General features: G+C 27.9%; 1 protein-coding gene across 1 annotated transcript in view; it reads right to left on the bottom strand.

Annotated features, from left to right (window-relative positions):
* Positions 1-14,267: 14,267 nt before the first annotated feature.
* LOC114121456 (voltage-dependent calcium channel type A subunit alpha-1) overlaps positions 14,268-27,620 on the bottom strand; it is a 200,044-nt gene continuing 186,691 nt past the window's right edge. The window contains 7 exon segments of the mRNA XM_050201806.1: positions 14,268-18,402; positions 18,405-18,761; positions 22,615-22,763; positions 23,483-23,622; positions 25,285-25,341; positions 25,782-25,791; positions 26,247-26,365. Coding sequence (XP_050057763.1) covers positions 17,849-18,402; positions 18,405-18,761; positions 22,615-22,763; positions 23,483-23,622; positions 25,285-25,341; positions 25,782-25,791; positions 26,247-26,365 — 1,386 coding nt within the window. The 3' untranslated portion in view covers positions 14,268-17,848.

The raw sequence follows: 27,620 nt of genomic DNA, 5'->3' as shown, positions 1-27,620 counted from the left end.
TGAGACTGAGGCTGTCTTCTTCATGTCCACCCGCACAAACGCGTCGACGGCCGTACCCCCGCCCCAGTATGTTCACCAGGTAACCGGTCCGAAACATCATTGGTTGATGGTTTTCGGACCGCCCAGTCATTGGTATACACCGCTGAGCACCGTCACGTGTTCTCGCCGCCGTCTAGCCACGTGCTACTCAGCCACCACACAATGTATAATAATATATTATAAATAATATTATCACGTTTATGATACATTGGAAAGCATGCGAGACAATAAGAAGAATAATATTTAGGTTTAGTTGTTTAGGAAAAAAAAAATATATATATATATGTATTATAATCACGTGCGTGTTTTCGATTGTTTAAACAAAATTATTATTATATTATATTTAAAATATTGTATATAATACACAATATTATATTATTCTTAGATTTAATGTTACTTTAGCTGTATTAATTGCGTGATCATTAATAATTTGGCTGTATACTAGCTGCGCCCCAAAGATATATCTAAGAAAAAAGGTCAAAAGTCTAATCCGAATTTCGGCCCTAGTTTTTTTGTATCATCCGAGTTAATCCGATCCGATTAATTTTTACTATAACATCCTAATATTATCGTTCTTCGTTCTATAATAACTAGGGCTCGAAAGTTGTAGGTGTTGCATATTGTTCTGTATGCTCTCAATTTATAGCAAACCGAGCTAGAAATCCGTTCTATAGATACAACGATGCGTTTAAATACAAAAGTAAAAAAATTCATTTTTTGCATATTTTGTCAATTTTTGAAGATAAAAAGTGCATACCTTCTTCTCAATTTTCATGGAATTTCTATACTTTTTTTTAAAAAAAACATAACGTTTTCTTCTAATAAAATGACTAGCGGTGAACATTTCACTGTTGGAAACTAAGGGGAGCCTGGGTTGAACGGTTTGACAATCAGTGCAATATCGGAATACTCTGACTATATGTTTACGATTGTTAACGGTGCGAGGGCTGATACAATGCCGAAATATTCTAACTATTCCATCACAGGTCGCCATACGGTTCGTCCGACAATTAGGTTTCGGGGAAGTCTTCGTTTACCTGCACCGCATAAGTCTGACCTGGGTGGATCTTAGTCTTACTAAAATTCCGGTAAAAGACTTGATAATAATCAAGTGTTCATGCGACTTATCGGTGATTCTGCGATGCTGGTCCCGTGTTCTGTCACAGACTTGATCAAGTTGTTTAATTGTTTTTGCATATTTTACAATTTTGTTGTGCATACTTTTCCTTTTATATTAGCTCCTACAACTTTCGAGCCCTAAATAACGAAAGTCAGCAGTCATAACTCATGATATAGGTTTTTTATATTATAATTGTGTTATAATTATAACAGTCAACAAGTTATCAGCTAAGATAAACAATTATAATACAAAAAACCTATATTATGACTGCTGATTCTCGTTATTTAGGGCTCGAAAGTTGTAGGAGCTAATAAAAGGCAAAATATGCAAAAACAATTAATCGTAACTGGATCAAGTCTGTGACAAAACACGGGACCGGCATCGCAGAATCGCCGACAAGTCACGTGAACACCTGATTAGTATCAAGTTTTTTACCGGAATTGTAATAGGACTATAAGACCCACCCAGGTCAGACTTACGCGGTGCAAGTAAATGGAGACCTCTCCGAAACCTAATTGGTTAAAACACAATTTTATCAATAAATATGTATTTATAAACCACCAGCTTATAACTATATATGATATTCAAATAAATAAAAATTTTAATAGGCATTACAAATAAATGCTTTCAAATAACATTCACTAGAAATAGTCAGAATTTAATTTTAATTATCATATAAATATAACTTGATATCTTAATATCTAAAATAATTAAAGACTTCGGTATTACTTTTTCTAATGTTCATATATATTCATCAGATATATCAATGAAATCCATAGTATAAAGCCAAACGTGCATTTGGATTTTTAAAACGTACCTAATTGTTGGAAGTTTCACGATTAATTTGCTTGCGTGTTTTATATTTTTCTACCATACGTTCGGTATTAAAATACGTTGATATAATATGAAGCCCCCATTAAGATTATTATATAAATTTGTAATACATCAATAATACTAATGAACATATTATTATATATTATGTAATGACGAAAAATTAAAAAAATTATAATATAATATTAAGTTGATAGCTTAAGTTTTATGCATTACAAGTTATGAACTTTCTTCTTTATAATAAAGATTTTGTACTTAATATTTTGATAATATTTTCGCTTTCTATATTATATATTATATTAATAATATTATGTTATTATAACATTTAAAGTACCTAATCAATAATCAATATTATTATTAAAATAATAATTTAAGACTTGTATTAATAAAAGTTAAAACCAAAATATAAATATACTTAATTGTAATATTAATTAACTATTTTGTATTCAATATTTCATGAACCAGAAATTTCAACCAAAATATTTTTGTGAGCTACTGACCTAGTGCGATGCAAAGTATTAAAAAAAAATTTAAAAAGAATTTAAAGGGAATGCAATCACTTTTATGTTATTAAGCATTATCAAATTTTAATTTCTATAAACCTTAGTTAATGATTATTTATTAATTTATTATTAAAATATTTACTAATTAAAAAAAAAAAAAATCAGTATATGTAATCGTATAATATGAATATTAATAAAATAAAAACATTTGATTGAACATTATTCATTAGATCTTATTCTGATTTTAATAGAAGAATAATTATAAAATAAAAATTATTTTGATAATTTGAAGTATGCTCAAAATATACATAATCACATCACAATGTGTGGGAAACATTTAAACAATTTTGATTAATCAATGCGATAGTTTTTATTAGATAGATACTCTGCCGTCTATAATATGTTTATTACAAAATCACGGCGGTGTTAATTTTTCATAGATAGTATCTTTTTTATGCAATATATATTAATAATTATTATTATTCCTTATGGTAAACATAATATATGTGTCTATAAAATATAGGTAGGTATAGGTATATATTATTATACATTATACTATTTTTATCGTCGTCTTATTATTCTTATATTTATATTTATACAAGCCACAAGGTGATTTTTCAATAGTGAACATTATAATTATTATATTATAGGTACTAAAAATGTATATTTTTTTGAAAAATAATGTATTGACAGATTTAATAGAGAGAAATATGAAAATATAACAAAAATACAGTTAGCATGAAAATAATCACATTATTATTACAATTAAATTCAGTATAATTAGATTTTAATATATTCAATGGGAATTAGAATATATGCTGCAGAAAATTAATTAACATGATGAGAAAAGTTACTCAAAATTCAGATAATAATCTACATAATCTATAAACTGATATTATATTGTTTCGAATTAAAAAACTGCAGTCTGCAAACATTGTAAATGATTCAATGAAATATCAAAAAATTAATAGGTATTCACGAATATATACAATACTATTATTATATTACTTTCTGTGTCCACTGTCCTATCGTACACAATGTGTACTACACATGTTTATGTTTATTAGTAAACGTTATCGAAATATTCTAGAGTTATTTCGGGTGAAATGATAATGTTTATGTTTTTTATAAAATCAAGAAATATCCCGGAATAATATAATAAAATGACATTTATCGACATATTCGATACCTTTGTATATTAACCTAAATCAGGTGAAAAAAAAGTAAATTGTTTATCTTATCAAATTAGCATGTTTCTATTTTTCAGAACATAAACACTTAACCAGAAAACTTATAACATATTACATATCTTTCGTTATAGAATTGTATTCGATTCAATGCCTAATTACAAACGACAATAAACATTCTGTCATCAATTGAGAACAACGATTCTATTAAGTCATCATCTTCAATAAAGTACACATTAAAAATGTTATCAACATCAATGCGCTAAAAATGATTTTATCTATATCCTTATACTATCTTAATATTATTGGGTTCAATAAATCCATATTGGTTTACTTTTAGCATATATTAAAATACTTAATCCCCACTAATTTTCCTCCAATCTTCCATTTATTGTTAAATACACTATACCTTTTTAGTCTATAATTATTTAATATTTATATATACACGTAGTTATCTACATTATTAGCTTTTATAATAATTATTCATTAATTTAATTTTCGATACACCAACCTAATATTTCATATAGCTACCAATGTAACCTTTCACAAGTTATTTTGTTATGTAATGTATTTATAATAATTGTTGAGATATAATATAGTATTTACTAGTTATTAGTAAATAGTAATGTATAAAAAAAATATAAATAAAAATATAAAGACACAATGTCGTATATTATGATATCCATTGAAAAAATAATTATCAATTTATTTGATTCGTATTCATTTCTTTAGAGAATTGCATGTGTTCTGCAAATGATGACTCACGTATGCAAGATTTCGAGGTCAATTAAATACTATAAGAACATGGTGTTTTGTAATTCAACCATGAACTATTGCCATTCGCTGATACGACAAGTTCCGCGCGCACGCTGTTGCTGCTACCGTTATGCGGTGGTTTTGCATTAAAACGACGTTTGTCTATACGCGCATCCGACAATGTGACGGATTTATATTTTGATCGGCGAACATAGATAAAACAACGTATAGGCTCGTTAGTTATACAAACGATTTGCATTTCGTATTGCGTCACAAAAAAACCAACAACAATGACGTGTTTAATATAATATATAAAAAAAATATTAAACACAAATAATTATGACTCGTAAAAAATGTGTAATTTGCATATTATTATACTGTTGTAATTATATTATTAATAGACAACTAAATATTTTAATTTTAATGTAGATATCATAATTACAATTACGATTCTAGCATGGAAAATGGAAATAAGAATATACGATGCTTAAATGTATAATGTGTATAATCATAATATAATATAATGTGCAATATGAATATTTACAAATAAATAAGTATATCTGAAAACGATTCAAAGTAATCCGATGTCTATTTCATAGTAATTTTTAAAGCTGAAATTTATAAAAAATGAAAAATGTTGAAAAATTAATATTATTTTTGAGAATAATAGGTATAAAAAATAATACATTATTCTGAATTATTTTAAACATTAAGTAATCTCAAAAAAAAAAAAAAAAAAATGATTATAAATAAGTACTTTACTATTAGTTTTAAAAAGTTCATTAGAACATTTTTTAATATATTGTAATTATAATTTAGTACCTTTACTTAAATTTTAGTCATTATCGAAAATCGTTTACACAAATGTTACACATGAAATACAAAATTTAGTATCTACATGAAAAAACACACCTGTACTAAAAATTATCAATCTAACTTTTTACTTTTAAATAATCATGATTCACAAATCTATCAATTATTAAGATTAAATCTTTAACTTTTACTCGATATAGATAACTATGACAGATTATAAATGGTATAATTTTTACTAACAAAACAATATAATAATTACTGATCTTTATTGGCTAAATACGATTTTACATTAGTTTTTTTTAAATATATATTCAAGAACTCAAAATATGAAATTAAATCCATTTTGGTTAAAATATATATATTCAAAAAATATTTTTATTCAATCAAATATGAGATCAATTGTGAATGTAATTGGTATAACCAGTGTCTTTGGACTTAAGAAAAATGAATTTATAATTTCTTGTATTCCAGAAAGTTGATATGACAAACTATATCGTTGTCAGTACCGTAAAATATATTGGTTAACAAGTAGGATATAATAACAATATTTTATATGTAATATAAGATATAGCATGACCCTAACCTAACATATGAACTTTTAACTTTATTCCGAATCGACACTTAAAATCCTAAGTAATATTCTATATTCATGAAATGTTAAATAGTAATAAAATACCGATATTCGTTTAGCCCTATACAATTATTAGTAGTAATAACGTAAATAAATTCAGGGTTCGGGATTTAAAGTATTTATATATCCATCACAGATATAGTTTAACATAGTTGAATGATGTAATACAATTACATTTTATAGTACAGACAATTTAATTATAAAATATTATTTTGCATATATATATATATTTTTGTTTTGTTAAATTGACGCATATTAACGCATATTAACATTAAAAATTCACGGATAGATACTATTGTTGTTCAAAATGTATTAATTAAAATTTTGAACTATTATTTACAAAACTTCGTTTTGAATAAACTAATTCTTGATTGCACATTAATGTGATTCATATACACTCAACAAAAGTAATTTGGAATGATCAAAAACAATGTAGTTATTCTAGTTGGTTAATTGAAAGACGTCTGATATACGTACTTATCTACAATTCAAATTTGTTATTATTCGTAAAACCAAGAAAAATAATAATCTAATTTATAATGTGTTGCAACAATAAATTGTGGTAAATATTTCCCTATAAACCTATTAGTATATTATACTAAAATATTTTTTTAGAATATTTAAAAACCAATTTAAAAAAAAAAATTTTGTCACTAGGTACTTCATCATTTTATAATAATTATTAATTAGATAGGTACATAATGTTCATTGCTTTATAAATTGATTATAATAATATTTAATTATCCAAACACAATTTTGTTTTAGATCTAATAAATCCTTTTTATTAATTATTTTATTTTAAGTTTTTTTTTCATTTTTAGTAAATATTTTTAGATTTATCAGGTCGTCATATAATATAAGCGCATATTTTATTATTTTTAGTGCTTCTAGGTTTCGAACATTGTAATAATCATATTATAATAAATTGCAAAAAATAATTTTGATTGGATTACCTAACTGTCATCGATTATTATCCACCAAAATATAATATATAATTATGATTTTGTTAAAAATATAGGTGGTGTTTATTGTTTTATATTTTTAAGTGCTAATTATCACAAAAATTAAAAAATACTTCACATTATTTAATTTTCATTACATGTCATGTAGGTATAATATTATTATACATTTAATCGCTTAAAGATTAAATTGACCGAGTAGGTAGGTACAGTTTTTTCCGTTTATAATATTCGTTTAGTTGACTATGATTTAGTGCGTTGAACTCGTTAAAAACAGATTAAATCACGTCCGTGTAATATCAATCGACAAAGCTTCTTTTTGGGGTTAATTTTTTTTTTTTTTTGCTGTAGTAATTCCGATTATAGAAAAGCGAAGAGGACGCGCGCCAATGAGAGCAGCGGCGCGCAACGGCTTGGAAACTGCGCGCGTCATCATTTATCAAAACACATTCGCAAGAAAGACATCGTTTTATTATTTCACCGAAAACTCCATGTATACACCACACATACACACAGACAAAAGAATATACGCATAATATATAACAATGCGAGTGGCAAAAGCATAAAAGACGATAATAATAATATAAAATAAAAACGTGAACTCCATATAACGGTAAACAGAACAGAATGCATATACACTAATATGATGACGACTGTAATATATGCGAATGAGTGCGAAAATAGTTACACGGTTAAAGTGAGGATATAGGGGCTAAGAGCAAATGGAACTATAATAATTGTCTTTTTTATTTTTTCATAATAATTAATAAATAATATATAATATTTAATTCCAATCTTTCAGGGCATATCTCCTCATCACTGAACAACTTCCAAGACGCAATAATTTTAATAATTACCAATTCAAAGTTAATAAATAAGTTGTAAAATTAATCACTGTACAAGTTTTTATAATATCATTTTGTATATTTTTATACTGTAAATACTTTTTTATAAATCAAAATGGCCTTTGCTGCTGAGGGTTACTTATGATAGAATTAAATATAGTAGTTATTGATAATATTTTAACATCTATTAATCTACCTTAGTTTTATAGTAATATTAACATATTATTAGTCTTAGAAAAATCCAAATATACCTATGATAATAATATTGAAATTAAATTAATATTTTTATCACAATACCTACCATATAATATTTTACCATAGTTATTATAACTGATAATATTACACACAATGTATTTCTATATATTGCAGTGAATTAATTTTTAAAATGATATCTTATGATGGTAACAATTATTATCAATAAAGGATAAACATAACAACAAAAGTGGTCGTTTTTCTTACAGTTTTTTCCTTACCTATCAATCGCTTACATGGATAAGGGGACTGCATTGATGTTTCTAATTTACTTTTTATCATACAGCAATTTTTATTAAAAATTAAATAATAATACAAAAAATAGATACCTAACCTAACCTAACCTAAAATAAGAGATAGACAGAACATGATTTGAATATCGAATTCTCACAATAAATATTAGAAAGATAGCATCGTCTTATCCAAAGTGTCAAAAGAGAAAGAATAATATGGCTTTCTTACCTTAAATTCCATTGACTGCAGTATATAAGTCTTCTTATCAGTGACAATTCAATAGGTAAATTATTCAACACGATTGGCCTGGCATATTCACTTCAACTGTTTTTTGATGAACGCAAGTCAACTTGTTGCAATTACTGTTATCCACGTTTCGGCTTAAAGATAATTAAAAGTAAATTTATTTTACAACTTTCAAATGATGAAAATTAGTGTCAAAAATCTAAATAGATATAACTCGTACATCGAAGAATTACAAAATACACTGTGTATTACTTCTAATAACAATATTTTACCTTAAATTAAGATAAAATAAGATATTTTTATTGTGATTTTAAGCATTACAGATTTATTAATATTTGGAATACTATAATTTATACTTTTTCATTTGTGTTTTAATATACTATCAACCATATACACAATATATGCCATTTTTAAGTTGATGTATTGTGAATGATATTTTATAATTGAGGTTAGAGCATAATAAATAAAACGAATATTTTTGAAGTGATTGGTTACATATTTTGGCGTTTCCATAATTTTAACCAGTTATTAGGAACAATAAACCAGTACTCGCACCACCGGTATTATATTCCGGTATGCACGTTGTGTTATCGCCATTGAACGCCGTTTTAAAGTTAGAAATTATAATATACATATTCAATAAAATTTCATTATAATTGACAAAGTTTAATTCTACATTTTTTTTTGATATTAAACATTAAAAAGATGTAGGTATGATAAAAATGTTTAATAAAATATATGTTTCAATATAATAGCAATATAGCATTACTTACTGTGCATGATCTGTTTCTGTGTTTAAATATTTCTACCGCGAACAACGAAATATATTTGAAGTTTAAAAAATAGTTTTGTATTTTGCATACCCATAAAATATAATAATATAATATTTGTATAGTAGAAAGTTGATTAATTTAATTTTTTTCAAAGACGAAAAGGAAACAGTTAATATTTAAATTGATGACAAATAAATCAACACTAATATTATTAGGTAGTGAACCAAAACATTTCGCACAAGATAGAAAACGTCCGAATTACACCTCCGATTGATGTGTTATACTCGTATCCAAATCGATAACATTAAACATAATTTTACGATAGTATCTATGGATCTATAAATTGTAAAAATTAAAAACGAGCACTCACCACTGTTTAAATTATGTTTTAGTGCTCCGCGAAAACTAAAAAAAAAAAAAATGTCTCACATGTTCGTCGGACGTGCGGCACAGAGAAAATGAGAGTCAGCTCATGATTGCCAACCTTTTTTTTCGCGATGGCGAGCTTTTTCGCTCCAAAACCGTTTTTTTCTTTATCTTGAGCGGTGCGCGCGCATTCTCGCTGAGCATCTTTTCGGCGTCTTTTACCTACGCAGCTATATCATTATGCCAACTTTGTAAAAGTAAAACGCGTCGACCTTATAATGATTTTGTCATCGCAATGGAATATTCACCGATAGAATATTATACTATTTCGTTATTATTATTGGGCTAGGAATTAGGATTTGTAGAAAAATAAAATATGCTTTTAAATTTCGTTTACATAATAATATGCTAAAATATATTGAATATACGATAGAATTATTGGAATTACCAAACTGTTCAAGGTTAAACATCTCTTAATATTACAATAATAATATTATATTGAGTGAGACAACTCGAAATTACTTTGTATATATTATTAATATATTACAGGTAACTATTTTTGTTATTAGACAGTTATATTTTAACTTAGATCTCAGAAATGAGTAAACATTTGATGGATTTTATTTTTTTTTTTTTTCCAAGAATTACTGATTTTGAAATAATAAAATATATACCCGATATTCGTGTAGTATGCTATCTACCAGTTAATTGTTATTTTCAGGTATTTAATTGTATTACTGATGAATACCTAGAACTCGAGTCGTATTAGTATTAGTGACATTCCCAGAAATTTTCAAAGAACGGGAGGGGGAGGGCGTTATCTTAGAAATATATTTATATAATCTTACAATTTAGCAAATCGCCAAAGGTTGAACCAAAGACGTCAATAATGCGTTTTTAGGTTTAAAAACCAACTACACAAAGGTGAGAGATGTACTTAAGTTATAATAATATTATATCATGTTCCGTGATTATAACTTTGTAATACCTATGTACAGATGGGTGAATTTAAAATTTTAGTTTGTGCTATATGTTATATTATATTATAAGAGTTAAAGTATGTTTTTCGTTCAGCGTCTAGCTAAATTATAACGATTCAATGACGTCAAGGAAGGTAAAATATGAAAATAAGAATACTTTATACACCTAGTGGTGCCATCTGTCCATAACAATAAAATAAAAAAACTTTAATAACATATTTATCCATTTGGAAAATTTGTAGGTAAGGTAAATATTTTATACTAATAAATTATACATTACGCAAAAAAAAGTAAATTTAAAATTATATCATGTTATTCTATATTATTATGAAACATCCGTGAAATTAATCACCAGAATTCAAATTATGATTGCGCAAAATAAAAACATACTTGTAATGCGTACAAAAAAGTAGTTTTATTATTAGTATTATTATTATTTATAAATAATTCACTGTGCTTAGCAACAAATAATTATATTCTGTACTTACCTTTTCACTACTGACTCTGTCTGTATACATTAAAAACGGACATAAATGAATTAATCCTTTCAGTCCCAAATATTATGATCCAATAGTAAAAAAAAAAAAATTTTCGTATGTTCTCCGAATAAATATATTCAAATTAAGAGAAATTTATAAATTAGAAAATGTACTTTAATAAGTAATTAAGTATATAAAGTATTTATAATCAATATTTTGGTACAAATCATAATATTAAAATATTTTATGATTTTTTTTGAGTCAAAACGTGTTCGAATATTTAGTTTACGTAATTAAAGTGACGTTATGCCGTTTTCTATGTTACAAATATACGATAAAAGTTTAGTCTTATTCAAAAATTAAAATCTTATTATTTAACATATTATTTATGAAATAGGTTAAATTTTAACCTATTTCATAAAAAAACGATTTATTTAAGCACTCAATAATAAGTCGAAAATGCTTTTAAACAACTTAAAGAAATGTTTAAAATATCTATGAAAATTCAAGAATAAATTAAGTATTGGTAATTTATATGATTGTCGGCATTTTCAGTAATTAAGATATGCTCGCATGTCAAAAGTAATAAATTAATAACGGTCACGCTGTTCCTAATGGTTACTCCCAACGTAAATCTTCATCACTGATACAATGCACGATTCACTTGTAAGATCATATAAAAATGACAGGTGTTTGTGACGATAAAGCGCAAGATGTGTGATTTTTGAATATGCCGCTAGGTCAAGGGATGAAAAAAAAAGGTCTTAAATAAAAAAAAGCAAATATTTCTTCAAAACACTGCAGAGGTCTTTAGTACCTAGGGCTGCCCGACACTCTGATCGGGATTTCCACACCGTATTTTTTATCTGCAGTGCATGTGTAGCTACTGTTCATATTAGCAGCACTTCTCAAATTGGGATCCTGTGAGCGCCAACTGGACCTTTCTTTTTAACGAGCTAAATCAGTGTAGTATTTATCTGAATTTGCGTATTTAGAGTTTTTAATTTGTGTTTCCTTATTGTACTACAGTATAAAATGTTTATAAATGTACAGCTGTGAGCCAGGTAGGTTAGGTTAGCTATAATTTCATATTAGTGTTATAGTTCACACATTTAATCATTCGAATGTACTTGATCAAATTTTCAAATACACGAACTTGGCAGCTCTCTTAAGATTAGGAGCAAGGTATAGTAGTGTGAATTTAACATTCGTATCTAGTAGGTGATTATTTTACTTAACTTAAGTTTTGATTATTTCTTGTTCTTCAACTTTAATTTGTATTATTCTCTTATTTTTAGTTATTACAGATTGCTTGGTGTACACTGTACAGTACTACAGTGTACACTGCATACGAATATTATACTATGTTTAAAAAATTTTAAGTACCTCGATACTTCAAAATTTACGACAATATAGTGGTGTAGTAAACGGTATAATGACTATTTTCTATATATAGTTAATAATAATAATAAAAATATAAAAATGAAGAAAACAATCAGTTTTTCTAAAATTTATCATTTTCTTTTCTTTTCTTTTTTTGTATATTTTTTCTTTATTATAACACAAATAAAAACAGATAAATTTTAATAGTAATAAAAAATAATAAATACAATGATAATAATAATATAATTATACATATAATAATATTAATATATATATAATTATAAAGGTATTACATATGATGCACATAAGTTCGTACATATGCATAAATAAATGAATATCGCCATTAACTTGTCTAGAAATCGACATGAGTTTTGTAAAAATACAAAAAAAAAAATGTAAATAAACAATTTTAAATGTTATACTGTCTAAATATATTTCTGTAGGAGGGGTAAATAAAAATGACAGAAATAAAATGTACATATAAACTATATAAGTATAGTCAAATAACACATACATGGAATGATGTAGTAGTATAATATAATATTATTATAATTATTATTGAAAAACGACATATGAAAAAAAAATGAAATTTTTTTGGTATTCATAAATTTTTATTTTTTTTAGTAAATTTTTTTTTTACAAGATAAAATCTACGCGCGTCTTGTTTTACAGCATAGAAAAATGGATTGTCGAAAAAGTAACAACAACAAATATTATTTAACAAAAAAAATTCGACAACTCATTTTAAATATATCTAGAAAAAAATAGTTTGTTCTAAAATCCCTAAAACAATTAGGTAATAATATATGAATCACATTGGAAAAAAATAGTAATATACCCGTTCCACCTCCGTTTTTATACAGTTTTTTTAGTATGATAACACTATTTTAAAATACTTAAAATTAAATTTTTATACAGTTTTTTTAATATTTTTTTCAGCTTTTATTTTGTAACAAAAAAAGGAAATTACAACCGGAAACTTACGGTTAGTAATAAGGCAACTTTGATTACAATATTATTCGTAATATACATTATATTTTAGTGTTAACAGGTATTTTATTGAATTTTTTTTGTATAATATGTACCTATTATTATAATATATATTTTTTTAATGGCCAAAGACAAAGTGTTGTATTAGTCAAGCACGGAAGGGACATCAGCAAGCGTAAATAAAGAGATATATAGATAGACATATATATAATATATATATATATATATTTAGATATAGAGATAGAGAGAGTTAGAGACGTATTATTTATGTGTTTATATATATTATATATGTGTATATATATATATATATATTACTAGGTAGGTATATATAAAGGATAATTAAAAATTAAAATTTTTTTTTATTCGATGGGATAAAATTGGAATTCCCATTGAAAATATTATATCAGACGGAATTGAATACATCATTTTTTTTTTCAAAATTATTATTAAGATATATTATACACAGGTTTGTTGTTTTATCACAGATTTTTTTTTTTAATAACGCTTCTAAATGCGTTACTCTGATGTAAGTTTATGTATATAATATTATGTTAAATAGCTTTTAAAGAGAGTAATAATAATAATAATTGTATTTTCGTTACATAACAAAAAATCTTGCGAGAATTATCAGTTTAAAACACAATACTGAATGATAAAATTTAACGATAAAAATCACCTAAAAATATGAATTCACGATGACGTTTATAATAATATTAGTATTACAATCAAAACGTATTGGCAGTTTAAAAACATAAATACGTCGGTGGTGAGACGACGGCAAAAAATGAAAATGAGAATTAACATTATAACTCGTATTTTATGGTCCCGTGTGAAATAAAATTTATTATCAACTAGAAAAATTATCCTAGCACTTGATATATTTTTTTTTTTTTTTTAAATTGTATTTATTAAAAAACAAAAAAAAAATGAATTAATTTAACAATCAAACAAAATCTATACTATGTACAAAGTCATTTTTGTCACAAATACAGAGATAAAATATAAAGATAATAAATAGATAAACATAGTTAGATAGATAAAGATAAAATGAAGAAGAGAATTAAGATATGGGACAAAATATACATTGTTTAACATACTATCATACCTATTTTGTTTAATATTTACGTGTATATTATAATATAATGAATACTCGGGCTATTTTGCATGTGGATTGAAATCAATACAACTGTTTTGGAAAATACGAATTAAAAGTTCTAATTCGATTTATAGGTTTTCGAACAAACACATATTCATATTATAATACATAATAATGTAGGTGACCCACTAATTGCGCGTGGGCAAACATACATACGGGCCTGATTTATGATTAATACATAATCATAAGGTGTAGGATCCTACTAGAAATTAAAGATACACACCAATTATGACTAACACAGGAAAAAATGGTAAGCGAGATTCAAATGAAACCACAGTTATTGAAAGTTATTTAAATGATTCTATTTAATACATATCAAGTATCATTCATAGGGTGGTTAAAAATGCATCAACAATAATACCATCATATTGTGATTAATTCTTTAGTTATTTAACTTTTAAAGTCTTAACTGTATGTCATGTTTTTGTTGACCAATCTCGTACAGATTTTTACAAAATAAAATCCTGTCATTCAATCTAACGGGTACTTCCTAGATAGATTTGTTTAAACCAGGGCCAGTATATATGTACATTTTAATACACCTGTGTGAGTGTGTACGTGTGTGTGTTGTACGTGTGTGTGAGTGTGTGTTTGTGTCTGGATGGATGGACTAAAAACAAAAGAGCAGGGAATGAACAAATTCAATAATTGAAAATATTGAAACAATATATGATAAATATATTATTATGAATACATGGTTTATAAAACCTACGTTTCTGAAACCGCACGAGATGAAACGATTGACAAAAAATAAACGAAACGGAACAATATAATATTAAGTATACAAAAGAGAAACACATTAAATAACAGAACATAATATAATGTACAACATAGTTGCCTACACGTTCGCACGCAACATAAAGTCACATTGTATATAATATTTATAGTAATAGTAATAATAATTATATTATTGTATAAAGTATACTGAACAACATAATAAACGCTCCAAAAGTACAAAACGAAGAAACCATGAAATATAATGTATTATGTAGTAATTAAACATACACACACACAAAAGAAACTCGCAACGATTGTGAAACCTGTGTCTACGAAAGCGTTTTCAGATGATATTATTATGGGTATAAATGAAATGGAAAACGGAGAAAAACAATATGCATATTGCCGAGTTTAGCGCTTTTTGTACTTTTAGGCAAAGCGAAATTCGGATTAAGATGTACGTACAGCTGATGAACTCCGACGTTTCAAACAGTTCGAAAAATGTTAGCTTTAATCATAATTATTATTAATATCAATTGTGTTTATGACATTTTTTTAGTGACGTAATGTCATACAATATTAATAGGTATTACGTTATTAAATATATTATATTATTGTTTTTCGCTTTGTCCGTTACAATAAAACGAGTAAATGTTTTTTTTTTTTTTTTTAAGTAATTTTTAATACGGCAAAGAATAATGTCACGGACATCCCCTTGTCGTCATTATTCAAAAAAGAAGACGTCTTGTCGTGTTCGTTTCGAATTTCCGAGAAATAAACAACGATATTAAAATGAATGGCCGTTACATATCATATACAACGAAAATAATAAGCAACATTTTTTACAATAAACATTTGACAAAGTAAAAAGTTACGCTGGTAATACATATAAACAATTATTTAGCAGAATATGAATACCTAAAAATTAAAATACGAAAAATTTATGGATTTACACTATTACATAACACATATTGTACGTATCATACTCACAAAAATATATGGCATAAACAAAATGTTAAGAAAATATAACCACAGATAAGAAAATCCCAAAAAAGGTTTGGGTGTTCTTTGATTGCGTAGTTTCAAAAAAAAAAAATAAATAAAAAATTAACATGATTATTGTAACAAAAAATCCGCCAGTGGTTAAACTTGTAGTTTTGCCAAAATGAATTGAACGAAAAAACGAGAGTAAATGTTTGCAAATATAATACAATATTATTATTTAAGTACATTGAGCGTATTAGTAAATTATCAGAAAACATAAACAGTTATCGAAGATCACGATAACGGGGGAAAAATTGCAAGTACGCAAATAAAAAATACATAGTCTAATACCGATTATTAAGTATACTGTATATTATAACGATCGATATGAAATCATAAAAATGTAGTTCGAAAAAGAAATTTTTAGAATGATAATTAATAGATGCGAATGAAATGGTGGATTTTTTTTTTAAAATATATATCTCATATTAGTATTATAACACGTTTTATAATTCGCATGTTTATATTTGGAAACAAAACAAGCAATAATGTTATAATATACTATAGATTAGATAATAAGATTTTATTCACTTGGATCGGGATGTAATTTACAACGATTTTTGAACTTCAAGTTCGATTCAACACATCGATGATAATAATATATAATTCGATATTGTGTGTGCTGTGCTTGTGTATGATTGTAAAGAGTAGAACGAGACACGACAATATATATATAAACATATATAATAAAATAATAAGAGACGCTTGTAATGTGTGCTGCATGTTTGAACACGACGACGGTATAATATAGTGATCTGTGGCGTTTGTGTGGGGAGACAGCTGGATGGACGACAAAGTGAAAAGAAGGGAATGTCCGGCCATAAAAAAAATGTATGTATAATATATAATATAAACGTATATACCTACACACAAACATAATATTATTATAATGTAATGATCTGAACAGAAACTGCGCGACGATTGTAATACAATTATTATTATTGTTATGTACGATAAAAATACGGTCGATTATAAAATAATAATAATAAAAAAAAAAAAACCAACATTTTGCGGAAATACAATATTATTTATCCACTAAATATAATATTTATCAACCTCTTAACAAAGTTACGTACACCATCGATGTGACACGTGTAAATGGGTACGTTAAAAAAAAAAAACGAAAAAATCAAAAACGAAAAAACGACGAGAGTACGCGCAAAACAACGAGCCGTTTTTATTTTTCTTAAGTTCGGAAATAGTTATTAATAATAATAATAATAATAATAATAATAAGGTAATAATAATATATAATATTTATAAATTTTAGGCGGTGGCAGCGGCGGCTACTGCTACTGCTGCTTCGGCGGCGGCGGCGGCGGCGGCGACGGAGCAGACTGTGAGGAGTAGTCCAACAGCGACGACGAAGACGAAGGCGACGCGACGATCGTCGGCCGGGGCGAACGCGATGCGGACGACCGAAACGATCTGAACAACGTCATGCCGAATGTTTCGCCGCCGTCGCTGTTGCTGCTGCTGCTGCTGCTTCTGCCGCTGCTGCCGGCGTGGCAGCGGCTGCGGCGGCCACTACCGGACAGTAAGGGTTAGCACCAGTCGTCCTCGTCCGAATCGCTGTGCCGGCTGCTCACCCGGCCACCGCCGCCGCTCTTTTGCCGCCTGATCGCGGACACCGACGACGACGACGACGGCTGCTGCTGCTGCTTGGACGACGACGACGCGTACCCGTTGCGCACCGGCGACGGCAGTAGCCGGCCACTGCGGCCGATCGACATGGCCTGCTCGAAGCTGAGCGGCGGCATGGCGGTCATGGCCATGCTCTGCCGGGCCACGGCCGCGGCCGTCGACGTGGACGACATGTTGACGGGCGGCGGTTTGGGCAGCGAGGCCGGTTGGCCGCGCGTCGGCGACGCGTTCAGCTTCGGAAAGTTTATCGAGGCCGAGTGGTGCGGCGGCCGGAGCTGCAGCGACGACGGTTTGTTGGGCGTGGGCGGCAACCGGCGCCTGTTGCAGCCGGCCACGGCCAGCACGGGGTAACTGCTGTTGACCAGCACGGACGGCGGCGGCATCGTCATGGCCGCCGTCCCGGACGCCCCGGTCATCATCGCCGACAGCGAGGTCGCGTGGCCGCCGCCGCCGACAGCGACAGCGGCGGGTGGTGCGACCCGTGGTGCGACACGGACGACGACGACGACGGCGGCGGTGCCGTCTGTTGGTGCTGCATGACGTGCTGGTGCTGCTGTTGCTGTCTCGATGACGTCGGCCCGGCGGCGGCGGACGACGAGGCCGACGCCCCGCCGCCGCCGCCTCCGTGGTGCTGATGGTGGTGGTGCTGCTGCTGCTGCTGGTGGTGCTGGTGCCGTCCGCTGCCGTTCGTCGACACCGGCGACGGGGAACGCGACCGCTGGTCCAGGCTGGTGGTGCCGTAGTACGTGCGGCCGCTCTCCGACCTGTCCGGGCTGGGCGAACGGACTGGACTCGTGGACGCCGACCAAGAACCTGCGGCACAGACGGAAACACGCGCGCGACAAAGTTCCATCGTTATTAATAATATTATCATTGTAATGTCATTACACAAAATTATTATTTAAATATATTATGATATATAATATTATTATATTTAAGTATTGTATAGTATGATAATGTAATAATATGTCGATGGCTTATCGCATAAATAATATATTTTTTGTAGGTACGTAAATCGAGAGTATGAATTATTATTTGACAAAATAAAGCAGTGAAGAAGATTCGAGTTGTTTTCAAAATGTTTCGTAATTTTTTTTTTTTTTCGTTATAATATAACAAAAATGTTCAGGGAAATATTATTGTTTTAATTAATATAAATAAAAATAGTACCTAGAGTTTAATTCTACTATATACATATATGTATTTGAAGGATAAGTGGAAAGTGGGATTTGGAAAATACATAGTTGATTCGTAACTCGTATTTGTTTTTTGTTTTTAATACTATATAATATAAGCCATCGAAATATGTCTAATTTTAATGAGCCGCATCAAGTTAATATTCCTCAACGGTTGATACGACCAAGGAGTGTTTTGTACAAATTGCGTATAGTCAATGCGTATAATTTATGGATATAATAAATAATAATAATATGTATAAAGTGGCGTATGTCAATAGCGAAGTCGATGCGCATTGACATTTCGGAGACGATTTCGGAGGTTTGAATTTTAGAAAAAAAATGTGTCCACAAAAATTGTAAACAGAACGCATGCAGCTTATTAAGATCTCGTGATAAAATAATAGTTTCGTTCTAAAGGTGTTGAAACACCAACAGGTTGTTGGCAAAATCGACCTTTACATAATTCTAGAATTGCACTGCAGTGAATATGCGTGTGTTTAATTTTGCAAATAGATATGTTTTTGTATATATATAAAATTATACAATTGATACTATTATTGTTACGTTTTTCACACCATTAACGCTATTGTTTCCCCAGAATATCGCTAGAACCCTACAATATTTGTACATAGTAATATAATTAATATAAGCCTTGACGGTCATTGTTTATATGGATTAAAAATCCTTCAGACACAGTTCTGGATAATGACCTACCGTTTAAATAGTTTATCAGTTAAATATGTATGAACGTATGGTGAAAAGCAACAATTATTATTCTATATATTGTTTTCTACATAATATGTAAATTAAAGTAATGAGTATTCAATAAATTACACTTGAATGGGAAACGAGTAATTTAATATAGCTTAATTCCGAACTCATGAATGGACAGTATATTTTGATTCCCTGTGAGTTTAAGGGAGTGATGGAAATCGTTCAAAATGTATTTATAATTATATTTCATAACAGTTGATTGATGTATAAAGCTAAATATGTTTTAGATATCGGCTAAAAAAAAAAATCTATTTGCACAGATGTTGAATCAGCATTATTATATTGCAATTAAATTATGATTAGTCGATGAACTGAAATGATTTAAATATATTATACAATAGGTATAAAAAACGTTTTGGATGCGAGATTGTTATTTATAATCAAAAAAATATTTTTAAACGAGATATGAAGACAAAGTTATAATTCGATAAAAAAATAAAATTATACTAATATTTCCTTGTATGACCTAATACCTGCGAGTCGTGAATTATGATATATTTGTATTATAACTTAAATGATTCCGATATCGTCTCAGAGTAAATAGCGATACAGTAGGTAGTTATTGTATTTTAGCATAAAGCTTCATTTAAAGATTTCAATATTAATTATTATTATATTAACTGCAATTATATGACTAATTTACTTAAAGAAAACAAATCATATTGTAAATTATAAGGATAATAAATAATTGAAAATACATAGAGTGATTCATCAAGGACGTCTACCCCTGTTTTCATTGAATAAAGCATTCATTCAAATACTAATTCAATTTTGGAATTTTCAAATATAAACTTAAAAACCATATTTTCAAATTCTACAGATTTTTTGGGTTTTAAGTACGATTTTTCAAGAGTTGTTTTGTAAATATATAAAGAAAACAATAATTTGTTTTTCAAATAAAAACCCCAATATTTTTACTAAAATTGTTTATCAGATAATTTTTCTAAAAATGATGAAATATCAAAGTTAAAGAGCAAAAACAAAAGCTTATATTTTAATAGGACACTCCTTAATAGTAAGTACAAGAATATTTCGAAGTGTTGTGTATAATATAGTCTTGAAGTTTTTTTTTTAAAAAATCCAAAAATTTGAATTTTGTAATAAATAGGTATACAATAAATAATAGGGGTGATCGGTGATTACTTATTGAATCACTCTATATATTATAAATATTGATTACATTATGCGTTGCCATACTTAATACGTATATTTTAACGAATAAAACAATAATTAATTAATGAAACTACTTTTTGAATTTTATATAAATGTTTTTATTATTTCTGTTGTAGTTTAATAATATATAATATACTGTATACAGCTCATGCGGATGAATGATTATATAAAATGTACATAAAAATAACATAAATCTATTGTACCTACAGCTGTATTAAAAAAAATAATAGCGTAATAAATAACAATAATAGTATACTTGTATTGTCAATAATATGAATTAGTTTGAAAATAATAATAAGATGATGTATACATAAATATAGCAGTTAGTCAAACAACATTAAATGATCAAAATTATGTCACAGTTGTATTAAATATTGTTTATAATAATAATATATTACATTTCGTAATGTGCAGTATAGTATAATTAAACGCGTATGTACATACTCGATAGAAATGCCGTTAAAAATCTGAACGAAATACGAAATTTCAAGTACATCAAAATAACAATATAAACATCGTATAAGTCTATATAATATTATGTACTATGTAATCGATTCGCAAGTAACAATAAAATTATATAAAAATGATAAAGAAAATATACGTGCAATAATAATTGTACCGTTATCCTTATGTCTGACTTCGAGTACCTTGACCTAACGAAAAAAAAAAACCACTGACGGTTTACCATCGAATATGTCATATCATATATATTATGCTGAATAAATAATACTTTGATTGTTATAATTCCGTTTATTAACATCAGTCAAATACATATCGGTGACACAAAAAATAATATATTTTATAATTGTCAGTGTTTTGTAATTAATAAATATTAAGGCTAGGGACTCGTGTTATTTGAGATATCATATTAATATTATTATAAAACATCTAAGTTAAGTACACATATTTTTCATCACATACGTCATACAGGGTTCAGATCCTATTTTTCTTATTTGTTTTGTTTTCATGTATTTTACTAGTATATTTATTGGAATAATAATAATGATTAGGTATAATAACAAATTATTGTTAATATAAAATATATAAATAAATAATACATAATATAAATTTATAAAAAAATATATATTGAGTAGTTAATTTTTTTTATAGTATATTCATAACTGTGATAAATAATTCCCGACAAAACGAAGGTTTTATACAATTTACTATAAAAATATTAAAATAACTCATTAATTTTTTTTTAGGATATTTATCAGCGTTAAACTAATTTTTAATCGATTGATAATCACAAATTTACAAATTAATAATTATTAATTATTTGTCATTGTCCTTTAATCGTATAAAAACGCAATATATTTTATTTTTATTAAAATACTATTTTTTTGGAAAAAAATCGTAAGTTTGAGAAGCGCTTTAGGGTAGACTTGATGGTTTTTTTTCGAAAAATAAGTACATATACGTTACAATTTTATGTTTATAGTGCATACTATAGTTGTGATATTACGTTTGTTTAACACGGTCTGTGACGAATAGTAATAATGTAGTTATTATGTTAATTTAGGTTAAAAATATGTATTTACCTCTAGGATGACGTCGATGATCCAACTGTTTGACGATCTCGACAACGTTAGAAACAGTGTCACTGAAGCCGATCTCGTGTGGATGATGACTGTGGTGATGGTAGTGGTGATGGTATCTCCTGATTGGTGACGGGGTATGACGCTCTCTACTGTTGTAAACCACAACCGTTAAAAACATAACATATAATAACAATTATGTTAACAGGGCTTGCAGTAAATAAAATAGACTAGGAGCCCCACCAGTATTTATCACACATTCACCCCTTCCTAATGAATACATTTTGCTTTATTGATTTTTTTTAATTTTGAAATCCATAGTATGAAAATGTGCTATATTTCCCGGAGCATAAAATATAATACGCGTACGTGTAATATTGTAATGGAGAATGGTAGGTTGAAGGACCAAGAGCGTCTTTCTAAGCTCCTGGACATCACCTGTTTATGATACAGGCATGTTTCATGACAACAATATACTAGTGTTAGGAGTGTGCTTACGGGGTAAAATCCCCCTTCCTTTGAATCTTTTTGAGTATCGATTTCTCATTAATTGATTGATAATAATAACATGTGTAATAAAATAATGAAAATATTTTTACCTCCATAACCACGAGGTGATTTACTTTAAAATTATATTAATAACAATAATAACATCCATATTCTACAAAAATATTTTCTTTATAAAAAATGTATTATTATTATTATTATTAATCAACCAGCAGTACTAACGCAAACGGGTAAATGCAAGAATATAATAATTGTGTTTTTATATAATGTATTCTGACAACACTCAAAATCCATATCCTCTCTCCCCCTTTCAAAATATATGAACACATCATTGTCCAGAACATGAAGGTGGTTGACCGCTTACCGTATGCTCGGCGATCGCGATCTCTGCTGTCTATAACCCGGGTGTAAGTGCACACCCTGGTGCTGGGGTTGTTGTCCGTCGGAATTGGAATCTTCGGACGGTCTCCGCGATGAAATCATCACGTCTGTCAGCTCCATCACCTGTAAATCGCCCATGCCCTAGTGTATAAATATATTGTTCCTGCGTGTACATGGCGTTCACGGACGTTAATACGAACAATATACGTATAATATTATATAATTAATATAATAGTATATTGTATTATTACGTATTAGCGGCAGTTAATTGTGTTATATTAGTATTTATAAATAATAATGCTTGTTTTATTTACACGTATTATATTAAAATGTAATGGGAATGCTGTTGGAAAATCAAATAAATAATAATATAATAATAATGATAATATTAATAAAAATAATAAAAAGGATAAAAAAAACGAAAACCTGGTTTATAATAACAATTAAGTTATTAGAAACAGAATCCAAATTTAAAAAAAAAAACATCTCTTTTTTAAAGCCCGAAATTAATATTGTATAAGTATATTACATAAATTAAACGGCAATATTTTACCGGTAGTATTTACTGAACGGGTAAGGGACGAGTCCTGCATTCCGAAAAAAAGGCTATCCCGGTGGTAGGGTATAGTTTTATCGGATTTTTTTTTTCATATAAAAAGAAAACTATGGCAAAACAAAAAAAAAAAGTATATGAAAAGAAAAAAGAAAAAGAAACAAGTAGGTAGTGCGATTAAATTGTTATTGTAATTATTGAATTTCGTGAGGATATCGAAAAAAAAACGAAAATGGCGGGAGTCATTTAAAATTATTTCACCAACTGACCACAGTTCTATATATATATATAATATGTATAATGTTAATAATGAAAAAAGTGGATAAGATGTTGAAAATTGCATGCAAATTTTGCGCCACATGCATCGTGCAAAATTAATGTCTATAAATATTATAAATATAATAATAGTTAGAAATACATGTGTATATATAAAACATAATTATTAAACATATTATTAATCAATTGTATACATCTATCCTGGTATAATATTATAACAACGAACAAATAGTCCGTCCAACACTAAATAATAATATTTAGTATACGTAGAATAATTATAACAATACCTAATAATGATATAATATTACCTTAATGGTATTATACCTACCTAAATTAAAAATATATATTTTTATGCTACATACATATAATAATGATATCCTTACCAAGTCAACAAATAATAATAATAATAATAATAATAATAATAATAATGATAATAATAATTATAATTATAATAGTAATAAATCATTCTAAATCATCTAAACTCTCTATATATATTTAATATGTTGTTTCCGATTCAACAAAGGGTCGCAAAGAATGTATAATATATATGTATATATACTCATACGCAAATATTTTATATGCTATGATGTATATATAGATATATGTGTGTATGTGTGTGTGTGTGTGGTGTGTGTGTGTGTGTGTGTGTGTGTGTGTGTGTGTGTGTGTGTGTGTGTGTGTGTGTATACGAATATACTTAAGAGAGAGTTCCATCAAGTGACTAGAGTCTATGCAACCACACAAAAAAAGGACTAAATATATGAATTATTGAAACCCATAGTTTCCGAAAAAAAGTTGAAATTCAAGAGTTCTACGTAAACGAAATACAAAAATATAGCAACATATAATTTTATTTTATATTATTATATATAATATAAATCAACCAAGGAGTAAAAAAACACAACGTATCTATTTCTCCGGGGGAGTTAATTAAATCTCAAACCATCAAAATATACCTTTTCTAAAATATCGCCACGTCTCCTCCTCAAACGTTTGGATTGCGTTATATACCGCTGAAAATACACAAACACAGAACCGTTTTACACACAGATTGTAGTCACTTGACACAATTAAACATTTTAGCACTTGTGGAATCGATATTATTATTTAACTAAATAATATTATTTTATTATATTATGTTGTAAATGCGTATATCATATTATTAAATTATGTACATACGCTGAATAATAAAAAAAATGTCTTTGTTTTCAGATATTTTTGATTTATATAAAAGAAAGGGTACCTTTACGTATGTATAATAAATACTAAATGTATTCTATAAAATATTATATGCATTAGTTGTAATAATAGCCTACAGACATTATTAATCATCTTGCAAGTCTCGTCGTTGTGCGTTCTAGACTTAAAATATATAAAACGGGACAGGGTAAACTCTCTAGGGGTCGGGTTGACGTATTCATGAGTAAATATTACTTGGTCATACGGTCATCACCTTTTTAGACCTGAAACAAATAAAACCATCCGTCACCGGTATATTAGACAGCTAAGTTAAAAACATCACAGGAGTCGGCAAGCAAACGATAACATACTACAAACGAGTACACGACATTATTAAACATTCCATTCACCGCATTAATAATATTGTAATCGTTAAGTTTTGATTTACTCAATAAATCGCTATGTGTTTTTTTATGATAACAAAAAATTAAAAAAATTGTTTTCATATAATATAATTATTTTTATAAAGTTTATAGTATAGACTGTATACATTACAGTTAAACATTACGAACTCTTGAGATTTATCACAGTCGATGCATTGTAACATTTACTTCTGAATGTTTTAAAAATATTTTAATTACGCTTAATCGTATATTAATTACAATAACCGGAAATTGGAATGTAATGCTTTTACAATGTCGTATTGTTTACGAATGCGATGTTTCTTTCTAATTATTACCGGCTCCTGGAGTTGTTCCTAGTCAGCAAACAGCTGTTTTCGTCTTCGTCCTGTCCACGTTCTGCATTCCAATTTGTCGCACCGGCGGCCTCCATCAGGCACGTGAAGAATGATGAGTGCTGTTTGAAATTTTTACACAATAATGTTTTATAGAAAAAAGATAGTATAAAGATAAAATAGTTAACTAGAAATGGAAAAAAACAATAAAAAATTAGCAAAAAATTACATATAGTAGCTTGTTAGAAGTGCAACAGTGTGCAACTATAGTTTTATATAAGCCTAACCACCACCACATCTCCCTAAAAAAAAAGAAGCTTTGTATGTATATTTTTTTTTATACGAAGATGTTGTACGAAGCTTTGTCATCAAGCGGGTGTTATGTATAAGCTTAAAAACAGAAATAATAATTTATTTTACTTTTTATTTTCAAATCTCACGATTTATTGTTTTCTTTCTTTTTTTTTTATATATATATAGTATGATTAATTTTCTTAGTTTTATATTGTTGTCATTTAAATAAAAAGGAAAAATAAATATAAATAACAAACCATTGCATTATAATATATAATAATATATTCTAACTACACATTCATGTATATCTATAATACGTTCAAATTTTAATAGTAATAATAGTATTTATACATAACATAAAACCGTGCAACTAAAAAAATGTGGAATTATTTTCTAAGAATGCAGGTATGCAAAAACACAAAAAAAAATTCTAATGCTAATTATGCTAATTTGATAAACTAATTTATTTCGTAAGTGTATAAGTATATATTAATAAAATGTATACAAAATATATGCGATATTATAAAGAAATATTATGATGAAGTATGCTATGCTAATAGTCATATAATAATATTATTGAGTGGATATGAAATAAATATATATATATATAAATAAATGAATAAAAATACGTCTATGTAGTCCGCTCTAAGGTATATATATATAAATATATATATATACACTGATCTGTTTAGAGACCCGTGCTTATACATGACTGTTAAGTAGTTAAAAATGAATCTATTAAAAGAGAAGTACAAAAAAAAAAAATGAAAAATTAGATACAAATAGTATATAATAATATAAATATAAATGTTTAGCGCTATTTAAATAAGAATCTAATATAGCCAGCTGAACTGTGGTCTAATAGACGAACAAAAATATGTTTATATGTATACACGTACGTTACCTATAGTCTATAATAAATAAAATTAGGTAAAATATATAAATATATAAATGTAATATTACATATATATGTATATATTATTAAATAAGGGTGTTATAATAATAAATATGTTTCAGGTAACTCGGTTTTTTTAATGTGCTCATAAAAGGACAAGGACTTGAACGAATAAGTTGAAATAAAAA

Source organism: Aphis gossypii, chromosome 2 (genome assembly GCF_020184175.1).
Source record: "Aphis gossypii isolate Hap1 chromosome 2, ASM2018417v2, whole genome shotgun sequence".
NCBI lineage: Eukaryota > Metazoa > Arthropoda > Insecta > Hemiptera > Aphididae > Aphis > Aphis gossypii.
Note: the sequence above shows the minus strand (reverse complement) of the source record. Positions and strands in the feature narration are given on the sequence as shown.